The 12,365-nt window shown below is 41.8% G+C and overlaps 1 protein-coding gene across 4 annotated transcripts in view; it reads right to left on the bottom strand.

Annotated features, from left to right (window-relative positions):
* NFAT5 (nuclear factor of activated T cells 5) overlaps nucleotides 1-12,365 on the bottom strand; it is a 436,025-nt gene that overhangs the window by 138,215 nt on the left and 285,445 nt on the right. For all 4 annotated transcript variants that reach the window (XM_053699472.1, XM_053699473.1, XM_053699475.1 and 1 more), the window contains one exon: nucleotides 6,888-7,060. In XM_053699472.1, coding sequence (XP_053555447.1) covers nucleotides 6,888-7,060 — 173 coding nt within the window. The remainder of the gene's footprint in view (nucleotides 1-6,887; nucleotides 7,061-12,365) is intronic.

The raw sequence follows: 12,365 nt of genomic DNA on the forward strand, positions 1-12,365 counted from the left end.
GCTATACATTCCTACCAGGAGGGGCAAAGTTTCCCAAACCTCAAAATGCCTATAAATACACCCCCCACCACACCCACAATTCAGTTTTACAAACTTTGCCTCCTATGGAGGTGGTGAAGTAAGTTTGTGCTAGATTTCTAAGTTGATATGCGCTTCTCAGCATGCTGAAGCCCGGTTCCTCTCGGAGTGTAGTGAATGACAGAGGGATGTGAAGGGAGTATTACCAATTGAATACAATGGTCATCCTAACGGGGATCTATTTCATAGGTTCTCTGTTATCGGTCGTAGAGATTCATCTCCTACCTCCCTTTTCAGATCGACTATATACTCTTATATACCATTACCTCTACTGATTCTCGTTTCAGTACTGGTTTGGCTATCTACTTTATGTAGATGAGTGTCTTTTGGTAAGTATGTTTTCTTTTTTTAAGACACTCTCAGCTATGGTTTGGCACTTTATATGTAAAGTTCTAATCAGTATGTTTCCTTCTTACAGACTGTCAGTTTCATTTTCTAAATTGCGGGCTGTTAGGCTTGCGGGAGCGCAAAATGCTATAATTTATTGCATCATTCTTGGCGCAAGTTTTTCTTGGTGTGATAATGTTTGTTGACGTAATTTCATCATTTCCGGAGTCTTAGTTGGCGCCGATAGTTTACACATAGTTGCGTCATCTATGACGCTCGTGTTTGTAGCAGACGTTCATGGCGCCAAAAAATATTTTGTCTGTTGTGGGCGTCATACTTGGCGCCAGATTTTTGACATTATTTAAGTCCTTATTTCATTTTGCTTCTGGTTTCCAGAGGCTTATTTTGTTTGCATTTTTTCCCATTTCTGAAGCTGTCATATAAGGAAATTGATAATTTTGCTTTATATGTTATTTTTTTTATTACACATTGCAAGATGTCTCAATCTGACCCTGTCTCAGAATCTACTACTGGAATCCTGCTGCCTGATGTCGGATCTACCAAAGCCAAGTGCATTTGTTGTAAACTTGTGGTAACTGTCCCTCCGGCTGTAGTTTGTGTTGTCATGATAAACTTTCAAATGCAGACAATATTTCCATTAGTAGTAATCCATTACCTGTTGTTGTTCCTTCAACATCTAATGTTCAGGATATTCCTGTTAATGTGAGAGAATTTGTTTCTAATTCCATTCAGAAGGCTTTGTCTGTCATACCACCTTCTAATAAACGTAAAAGGTCTTTTAAAACTTCTTATGAATTTGATGAATTTCTAAATGACCGACAGCATTCTGATTTATCTATCGCTGATGAGGATCTATCTGGTTCCGAAGATTCTACCTCAGATATTGACTCTGACAAATCTTCATATTTATTTAAAATGGAGTATATTTGTTCTTATTAAAAGAGGTGTTGATTGCATTAGATATTTAAACGTTTAAATTAAGTTTTTAAACCTCATGTAGTTATTCCAGAGGTTTTTCCAGTTCCTGATGCTATTTCAGATGTAATTTCTAGGAAATGGAATAGACTGGGTACTTCTTTTACTCCTTCTTCAAGGTTTAAGAAACTGTATACTTTGCAGACTGATAGATTGGAGTTTTGGGGGAAAATCCCCAAAGTTGATGGGGCCATCTCTACTCTTGCTAAACGTACTACTATTCTTACGGCAGATAGTACTTCTTTTAAAGATCCTTTAGATAAGAAACTTGAATCTTATCTAAGGAAGGCTTTTTTATGTTCAGGTCATCTTCTTAGGCCTGCTATTTCCTTGGCTGTTGTTGCTGCTGCTTCAATTTTTTGGTTGGAAACTTTAGCAGAACAAGTACCAGATCATAATGTGTATAGCATTGTTAAGCTAATTCAACATGCTAATAATTTCATTTGTGATGCCATTTTTGATATCATTAGAATTGATGTCAGATATATGTCTTTAGCTATATTAGCTAGAAGAGCTTTATGGCTTAAATCTTGGAATGCTGATATGAATTCTAAATCAACGTTGCTATCTCTCTCTTTCCAAGGTAATAAATTATTTGGTTCTCAGTTGGATTCAATTATTTCAACTGTCACTGGGGGGAAGGGAGCTTTTTTACCTCAGGATAAAAAAATCTAAGGGTAAATTTAGGGCTGATAACCGATTTCGTTCCTTTCGTCAAAATAAGGAACAGAAAACTGACCCTTCCCTTAAGGGAACGGTTTCCAATTGGAAGGCTTCTCCAGTCTGGAATAAATCCAAGCCATTTAAAAAATCAAAATCAGCCCCCAAGTCCGCATGAAGGTGCGGCCCTCATTCCAGCGAAGCTGGTAGGGGGCAGACTAAGATTTTACAAGGATGTTTGGATCAATTCAATCCAAAATTATTGGATTCAGAACATTGTTTCTCAAGGGTACAGAATAGGTTTCAAAGTAAGAGCGCTTGTGAGAAGTTTCTTTCTCTCACGCATTCCAGTGAACCCAGTAAAGACTCAGGCTTTCCTGAAGTGTGTTTCAGACCTGGAGATATCTGGGGTAATTGTGCCAGTTCCTTTTCAGGAACGGGGTCTGGGGTTTTATTCAAATCTGTTCATTGTTCCAAAGAAGGAGAATTCTTTCAGACCAGTTCTGGATCTAAAAATTTTGAATCGTTATGTAAGAATACCAACATTCAAGATGGTGACTATAAGGACTATTCTGCCTTTTGTTCAGCAAGGGTATTATATGTCCACAATAGACTTACAGGATGCATATCTTCATATTCCGATTCATCCAGATTACTATCAGTTCCTGAGATTCTCTTTTCTAGACAAGCACTACCAATTTGTTGCTCTTCCTTTTGGCCAAGCAACAGCTCCAAGGATCTTTTCAAAGGATCTCGGTGCCCTACTCTCTGTAATCAGAGAGCGGGGTATTGTGGTGTTTCCTTATTTGGATGATATCTTGGTACTTGCTCAGTCTTTACATTCTGCAGAATCTCACACAAATCAACTAGTGTTGTTTCTTCAAAGACATGGTTGGAGGATCAATTTACCAAAAAGTTCCTCAATTCCTCAGACAAGGGTGACCTTTGCAGGATTCCAAATAGATTCAGTATCCATGACTTTGTCTCTAACAGACAAAAGACGTCTGAAATTGGTTTCAGCTTGTCGGAACCTTCAGTTTCAATCATTCCCTTCAGTAGCTATGTGCATGGAGGTTTTAGGTCTCATGACTGCAGCATCAGACGCGATCCCCTTTGCTTGTTTTCACATGAGACCTCTTCAGCTTTGTATGCTGAGCAAATGGTGCAGGGATTATACAAAGATATCACAATTAATATCCTTAAATCCCAATATTCGACTATCTCTGACTTGGTGGTTAGACCACCATCGTTTAGTTCAAGGGGCCTCTTTTGTTCATCCAGCCAGGACTGTGATCACAACAGATGCGAGTCTTCCAGGTTGGGGAGCTGTCTGGGGATCTCTGACAGCGCAGGGGGTTTGGAAATCTCAAGAGGCGAGATTACCAATCAATATTTTGGAACTCTGTCCGATTCTCAGAGCTCTTCAGTTTTGGCCTCTTCTGAAGAAAGAACCGTTTATTTGTTTTCAGACAGACAATGTCACAACCGTGGCGTATGTCAATCATCAAGGTGGGACTCACAGTCCTCAAGCTATGAAAGAAGTATCTCTGATACTTGCATGGGCGGAATCAAGCTCCTGTCTAATTTCTGCGGTCCATATCCCAGGTATAGACAATTGGGAAGCGGATTATCTCAGTCGCCAGACTTTACATCCGGGAGAATGGTCTCTTCACCCAGATGTGTTTTTTCAGATTGTTCAGATGTGGGGGCTTCCAGAAATAGATTTGATGGCTTCTCACCTAAACAGGAAAGTTCCCAGGTATCTGTCCAGGGATCCTCAGGCAGAAGCAGTGGATGCGTTGACACTTCCTTGGAGTTATCAACCTGCTTATATTTTTCCGCCTCTAGTCCTTCTTCCAAGAGTGATTTCCAAAATCATAATGGAGCGTTCGTTTGTACTGCTGGTGGCTCCAGCATGGCCACACAGGTTTTGGTATGCGGATCTTGTTCGGATGTCCAGTTACCAACCTTGGCCACTTCCGTTAAGGCCAAACCTTCTATCTCAAGGCCCATTTTTCCATCAGGATCTCAAATCATTAAATTTGAAGGTATGGAGATTGAACGCTTAGTGCTTAGTCATAGAGGTTTCTCTGACTCAGTGATTAATACTATGTTGCAGGCTCGTAAATCTGTGTCTAGAAAGATTTATTATCGAGTTTGGAAGACTTACATTTCATGGTGTTCTTCTCATAAATTCTCTTGGCATTCTTTTAAAATTCCTAGAATTTTACAGTTTCTTCAGGATGGTTTAGATAAGGGTTTGTCTGCAAGTTCCTTTAAAGGACAAATCTCTGCCCTTTCTGTTCTGTTCCACAGAAAAATTGCTAATGTTCCTGACATTCATTGTTTTGTACAGGCTTTGTTCGTATCAAGCCTGTCATTAAGTCAATCTCTCCTCCTTGGAGTCTTAATTTAGCTTTGAAGGCTTTACACTCTCCTCCGTTTGAGCCTATGGCCTCTAGTTATTAAGGTCTGTCGGACCTGATCCGACAGTGCGGATCAGCTCCGACAGACCTCGCTGAATACGGCGAGCAATATGCTCGCCGTATTCAGCATTGCACCAGCAGCTCACAAGAGCTGCTGGTGCAACGCCACACCCTGCAGACTCGCGGCCAATAGGCCGCCAGCAGGGGGGTGTCAATCAACCCGATTGTACTCGATAGGGTTGATTTCCAGCGATGTCTGTCCGTCTGACCGCTGCTTCACAACTGCTGTTTCTGGCGAGCCTGCAGGCTTGCCAGAAACACAGGGCATCAAGCTCCATTCGGAGCTTGATACATATGCCCCTAATGCATTCTCTGGACATTAAATTACTTTCTTGGAAAGTATTGTTCCTTTTGGCTATCTCTTCTGCTAGAAGAGTTTCTGAATTATCTGCTCTTTCTTGTGAGTCTCCTTTTCTGATTTTTCATCAGCATAAGGCGGTTTTGCGGACTTCATTTAAATTTTTACCTAAAGTTGTGAATGCCAACAACATTAGTAGAGAAATTGTTGTCCCTTCGTTGTGTCCTAATCCTAAACATTTTCTGGAGGGATCTTTACATTCTTTGGATGTGGTAAGAGCTTTGAAATATGTTGAAGCTACTAAAGATTTCAGAAAGAAGCTTTTGATTCATCATGCTTATTTGGAGTCGGGTAAATCCCCGCCTCAGAGGATTACGGCTCATTCTACTAGGTCAGTTTCCACTTCCTGGGCTTTTAAGAATAAAGCTTCTGTTGTTCAGATTTGCAAAGCAGCAACTTGGTCTTCTTTGCATACTTTTACTAAATTCTACCATTTTGATGTTTTCTCTTCTTCAAAAGCAGTTTTTGGTAGAAAAGTACTTCAGGCAGCTGTTTCAGTTTGATTCTTATGCTTATAATATCAGTTTTTTTCATTATAAAGATTAAAACTTTTGATTTGGGTTGTGGATAAATTTTTCAGCGGAATTGGCTGTCTTTATTTTTATCCCTCCCTCTCTAGTGACTCTTGCGTGGAGTTCAACATCTTGGGTATTTGCTATCCCATACGTAACTAGCTCATGGACTCTTGCCAATTACATGAAAGAAAACATCATTTATGTAAGAATTTACCTGATAAATTCATTTCTTTCATATTGGCAAGAGTCCATGAGACCCACCCTTTTTATGGTGGTTATGATTTTTTTTTGTATAAAGCACAATTATTCCAATTCCTTGTTGATGCTTTCGCTCCTTTCTTATCACCCCACTTCTTGGCTATTCGTTAAACTGAATTGTGGGTGTGGTGGGGGGTGTATTTATAGGCATTTTGAGGTTTGGGAAACTTTGCCCCTCCTGGTAGGAATGTATATCCCATACGTCACTAGCTCATGGACTCTTGCCAATATGAAAGAAATGAATTTATCAGGTAAATTCTTACATAAATTATGTTTTTTACAGCTCAGCGGTAAATTATGAGCATGCTAAGTCATCCGTGCTATATTTAAAGCAACAGTAACTAAAAAAACAAAACAAACAACTGCTATAAACTGCTAACATAAGGTGTATGGTGTACAAATATATGTTTCCACACTAGGTGAAGCATGTGTACATGTTCAAACTAATAGCTGAAGCTACAAAATACTTACCCATCAGCAACTTTATCCACTGTGCTTACCTCAACTGCAGCAACTTGTTTCCACTAGATGAGCCCATTCTATGCAGTGCAAGCACGATGCCAAGGATCTAAACAATAAGAGCATTGGTGGACAAGTCCACATTTCACATGGGAGGCCAGTGACATTTCTCACTGAGAAAAGATCTTTCACTGTCTGGCTGATAGCTTCTCGTCTACCCCTCTGACTGACAGTGTACTGCGTTGAGGAAAGGGGCCTCAGATTGGTTACAAGACCCCCCTCAATGATTAGTAGATCTTCACTTTAACTTTCATCTCACTCCTCATCAAGGAGGCAAAAGAAAATGACTAAGGATCATGGGAAGTGGGTGGGTTTAAAAAGCTCTGGTGTGTTGGGGTAACATTTGTCTCCTCCTAGTGGTCAGGGGGGTCACCATCTAATGAAAGAAAGAGACACATATGTGCAGCCACCAATCAGCAGCTAACTCCCGGAAGTGCATTTCTGCTCCTGAGTCTACCTAGGTATGCTTTTCAACAAAGGATACCAAAAGAACAAAGAAAATTAGACAATATAAACATATGGGAAAGTTGTTTAAAATTGCAAGCTATATCTAAATTATAAAAGTTTAATGTTTTTTTACTTTCTTTACCTTTTAAACAGAATTTTAAAATATAAGTCTAAACTGTGTAAAAGGAAGAAAAAAAAGAAGAAAAAAAAGGAAAGAAAGAAATAGAAGACATAAATACATACTGCAAAGAATGGGGGAGGAGGTTGTTTGTAGTGTCAAAACAGAACCATCTTTCCGGGTGATGTTTACCCGAAACACAAGCCTAGCACGAGTGCTTTTTTTCTTAGAACCAGCAAGTCCTATACGTGCTTCTACATCTGCATTCCTCAGTTTCAGGATCCCAACGCAATCAACCCTGTTACAAAAAGAGTAAACACAACAGAAAAAAATACAAATATTCGTCAAACTAAACAAAAAGTGAAGTCCCGAATGAGGACACAGATTACAATGGTCTATTTTCTTTTGATTATATTTTAATACTATCATTTAGAACAGATAAAACATCTTATTGAGGACAGACTAAATACTTTTAAACAAGAGATGAATGGGCATTTTAGAACATTTTGCTTTCAAGGATTTCAATAAACAAAACTAAAAATATTCACAAACAAAATCAATAATGACCAAACTTTAGTAAAATGATGTCAACAAGCTTGGCACTGACTACTATCTTGGTTAACCCATTACTTTTTAGGAAGCAACGTGTTGCAGGCTATTCTTACAGCTGATATATTAAGAGCTTTTTAAAATCAAATATAGATGATCTGGCACAAAAACAGAATTTATGTTTACCTGATAAATTACTTTCTCCAACGGTGTGTCCGGTCCACGGCGTCATCCTTACTTGTGGGATATTCTCTTCCCCAACAGGAAATGGCAAAGAGCCCAGCAAAGCTGGTCACATGATCCCTCCTAGGCTCCGCCTACCCCAGTCATTCGACCGACGTTAAGGAGGAATATTTGCATAGGAGAAACCATATGGTACCGTGGTGACTGTAGTTAAAGAAAATAAATTATCAGACCTGATTAAGAAAACCAGGGCGGGCCGTGGACCGGACACACCGTTGGAGAAAGTAATTTATCAGGTAAACATAAATTCTGTTTTCTCCAACATAGGTGTGTCCGGTCCACGGCGTCATCCTTACTTGTGGGAACCAATACCAAAGCTTTAGGACACGGATGAAGGGAGGGAGCAAATCAGGTCACCTAAATGGAAGGCACCACGGCTTGCAAAACCTTTCTCCCAAAAATAGCCTCAGAAGAAGCAAAAGTATCAAACTTGTAAAATTTGGTAAAAGTGTGCAGTGAAGACCAAGTCGCTGCCCTACATATCTGATCAACAGAAGCCTCGTTCTTGAAGGCCCATGTGGAAGCCACAGCCCTCGTGGAATGAGCTGTGATTCTTTCGGGAGGCTGCCGTCCGGCAGTCTCGTAAGCCAATCTGATGATGCTCTTAATCCAAAAAGAGAGAGAGGTAGAAGTTGCTTTTTGACCTCTCCTTTTACCGGAATAAACAACAAACAAGGAAGATGTTTGTCTAAAATCCTTTGTAGCATCTAAATAGAATTTTAGAGCGCGAACAACATCCAAATTGTGCAACAAACGTTCCTTCTTTGAAACTGGTTTCGGACACAGAGAAGGTACGATAATCTCCTGGTTAATGTTTTTGTTAGAAACAACTTTCGGAAGAAAACCAGGTTTAGTACGCAAAACCACCTTATCTGCATGGAACACCAGATAAGGAGGAGAACACTGCAGAGCAGATAATTCTGAAACTCTTCTAGCAGAAGAAATTGCAACCAAAAACAAAACTTTCCAAGATAATAATTTAATATCAACGGAATGCAAGGGTTCAAACGGAACCCCCTGAAGAACTGAAAGAACTAAATTGAGACTCCAAGGAGGAGTCAAAGGTTTGTAAACAGGCTTGATTCTAACCAGAGCCTGAACAAAGGCTTGAACATCTGGCACAGTTGCCAGTTTTTTGTGAAGTAACACCGACAAGGCGGAAATCTGTCCCTTCAGGGAACTTGCAGATAATCCTTTTTCCAATCCTTCTTGAAGGAAGGATAGAATCCTAGGAATCTTAACCTTGTCCCAAGGGAATCCCTTAGATTCACACCAACAGATATATTTTTTCCAAATCTTGTGGTAAATCTTTCGAGTTACAGGCTTTCTGGCCTGAACAAGAGTATCGATAACAGAATCTGAGAATCCTCGCTTCGATAAAATCAAGCGTTCAATCTCCAAGCAGTCAGCTGGAGTGAAACCAGATTCGGATGTTCGAACGGACCCTGAACAAGAAGGTCTCGTCTCAAAGGTAGCTTCCAAGGTGGAGCCGATGACATATTCACCAGAGCTGCATACCAAGTCCTGCGTGGCCACGCAGGAGCTATCAAGATCACCGACGCCCTCTCCTGATTGATCCTGGCTACCAGCCTGGGGATGAGAGGAAACGGCGGGAACACATAAGCTAGTTTGAAGGTCCAAGGTGCTACTAGTGCATCCACTAGAGCCGCCTTGGGATCCCTGGATCTGGACCCGTAGCAGGGAACTTTGAAGTTCTGACGAGAGGCCATTAGATCCATGTCTGGAATGCCCCACAGCTGAGTGACTTGGGCAAAGATTTCCGGATGGAGTTCCCACTCCCCCGGATGCAATGTCTGACGACTCAGAAAATCCGCTTCCCAATTTTCCACTCCTGGGATGTGGATAGCAGACAGGTGGCAGGAGTGAGACTCCGCCCATAGAATAATCTTGGTCACTTCTTCCATCGCTAGGGAACTCCTTGTTCCCCCCTGATGGTTGATGTACGCAACCGTCGTCATGTTGTCTGATTGAAACCGTATGAACTTGGTCCTCGCTAGCTGAGGCCAAGCCTTGAGAGCATTGAATATCGCTCTCAGTTCCAGAATATTTATCGGTAGAAGAGATTCTTCCCGAGACCAAAGACCCTGAGCTTTCAGGGATCCCCAGACCGCGCCCCAGCCCATCAGACTGGCGTCGGTCGTGACAATGACCCACTCTGGTCTGCGGAATGTCATCCCTTGTGACAGGTTGTCCAGGGACAGCCACCAACGGAGTGAGTCTCTGGTCCTCTGATTTACTTGTATCTTTGGAGACAAGTCTGTATAGTCCCCATTCCACTGACTGAGCATGCACAGTTGTAAAGGTCTTAGATGAATGCGCGCAAAAGGAACTATGTCCATTGCCGCTACCATCAACCCGATCACTTCCATGCACTGAGCTACGGAAGGAAGAGGAACGGAATGAAGAATCCGACAAGAGTCCAGAAGTTTTGTTTTACTGGCCTCTGTTAGAAAAATCCTCATTTCTGAGGAGTCTATAATTGTTCCCAAGAAGGGAACCCTTGTTGACGGGGATAGAGAACTCTTTTCCACGTTCACTTTCCAGCCGTGAGATCTGAGAAAGGCCAGGACGATGTCCGTGTGAGCCTTTGCTTGAGGGAGGGACGACGCTTGAATCAGAATGTCGTCCAGGTAAGGTACTACTGCAATGCCCCTTGGTCTTAGCACCGCTAGAAGGGACCCTAGTACCTTTGTGAAAATCCTTGGAGCAGTGGCTAATCCGAAAGGAAGCGCCACAAACTGGTAATGTTTGTCCAGGAATGCAAACCTTAGGAACCGATGATGTTCCTTGTGGATAGGAATATGTAGATACGCATCCTTTAAATCCACCGTGGTCATGAATTGACCTTCCTGGATGGAAGGAAGGATAGTTCGGATGGTTTCCATCTTGAACGATGGAACCTTGAGAAATTTGTTTAAGATCTTGAGATCTAAGATTGGTCTGAACGTTCCCTCTTTTTTGGGAACTATGAACAGATTGGAGTAGAACCCCATCCCTTGTTCTCTTAATGGAACAGGATGAATCACTCCCATTTTTAACAGGTCTTCTACACAATGTAAGAACGCCTGTCTTTTTATGTGGTCTGAAGACAACTGAGACCTGTGGAACCTCCCCCTTGGGGGAAGTCCCTTGAATTCCAGAAGATAACCCTGGGAGACTATTTCTAGCGCCCAAGGATCCAGAACATCTCTTGCCCAAGCCTGAGCGAAGAGAGAGAGTCTGCCCCCCACCAGATCCGGTCCCGGATCGGGGGCCAATATTTCATGCTGTCTTGGTAGCAGTGGCAGGTTTCTTGGCCTGCTTTCCCTTGTTCCAGCCTTGCATTGGTCTCCAAGCTGGCTTGGCTTGAGAAGTATTACCCTCTTGCTTAGAGGACGTAGCACTTTGGGCTGGTCCGTTTTTACGAAAGGGACGAAAATTAGGTCTATTTTTTGCCTTGAAAGGCCGATCCTGAGGAAGGGCGTGGCCCTTACCCCCAGTGATATCAGAGATAATCTCTTTCAAGTCAGGGCCAAACAGCGTTTTCCCCTTGAAAGGAATGTTTAGTAGCTTGTTCTTGGAAGACGCATCAGCCGACCAAGATTTCAACCAAAGCGCTCTGCGCGCCACAATAGCAAACCCAGAATTCTTAGCCGCTAACCTAGCCAATTGCAAAGTGGCGTCTAGAGTGAAAGAATTAGCCAATTTGAGAGCATTGATTCTGTCCATAATCTCCTCATAAGGAGGAGAATCACTATCGAGCGCCTTTATCAGTTCATCAAACCAGAAATATGCGGCTGTAGTGACAGGGACAATGCATGAAATGGGTTGTAGAAGGTAACCCTGCTGAACAAACATCTTTTTAAGCAAACCTTCTAATTTTTTATCCATAGGATCTTTGAAAGCACAACTATCCTCTATGGGTATAGTGGTGCGTTTGTTTAAAGTAGAAACCGCTCCCTCGACCTTGGGGACTGACTGCCATAAGTCCTTTCTGGGGTCGACCATAGGAAACAATTTTTTAAATATGGGGGGAGGGACGAAAGGAATACCGGGCCTTTCCCATTCTTTATTAACAATGTCCGCCACCCGCTTGGGTATAGGAAAAGCTTCTGGGAGCCCCGGCACCTCTAGGAACTTGTCCATTTTACATAGTTTCTCTGGGATGACCAACTTTTCACAATCATCCAGAGTGGATAATACCTCCTTAAGCAAAATGCGGAGATGTTCCAACTTAAATTTAAATGTAATCACATCAGGTTCAGCCTGATGAGAAATGTTCCCTGAATCAGTAATTTCTCCCTCAGACAAAACCTCCCTGGCCCCCTCAGATTGGGTTAGGGGCCCTTCAGAGATATTAATATCAGCGTCGTCATGCTCTTCAGTAACTAAAACAGAGCAGCCACGCTTACGCTGACAAGGGTTCATTTTGGCTAAAATGTTTTTGACAGAATTATCCATTACAGCCGTTAATTGTTGCATAGTAAGGAGTATTGGCGCGCTAGATGTACTAGGGGCCTCCTGAGTGGGCAAGACTCGTGTAGACGAAGGAGGGAATGATGCAGTACCATGCTTACTCCCCTCACTTGAGGAATCATCTTGGGCATCATTGTCATTATCACATAAATCACATTTATTTAAATGAATAGGAATTCTGGCTTCCCCACATTCAGAACACAGTCTATCTGGTAGTTCAGACATGTTAAACAGGCATAAACTTGATAAGAAAGTACAAAAAACGTTTTAAAATAAAACCGTTACTGTCACTTTAAATTTTAAACTGAACACACTTTATTACTGCAATTGCGAAA

The sequence above is a fragment of the Bombina bombina genome, chromosome 1 (assembly GCF_027579735.1).
Source record: "Bombina bombina isolate aBomBom1 chromosome 1, aBomBom1.pri, whole genome shotgun sequence".
NCBI lineage: Eukaryota > Metazoa > Chordata > Amphibia > Anura > Bombinatoridae > Bombina > Bombina bombina.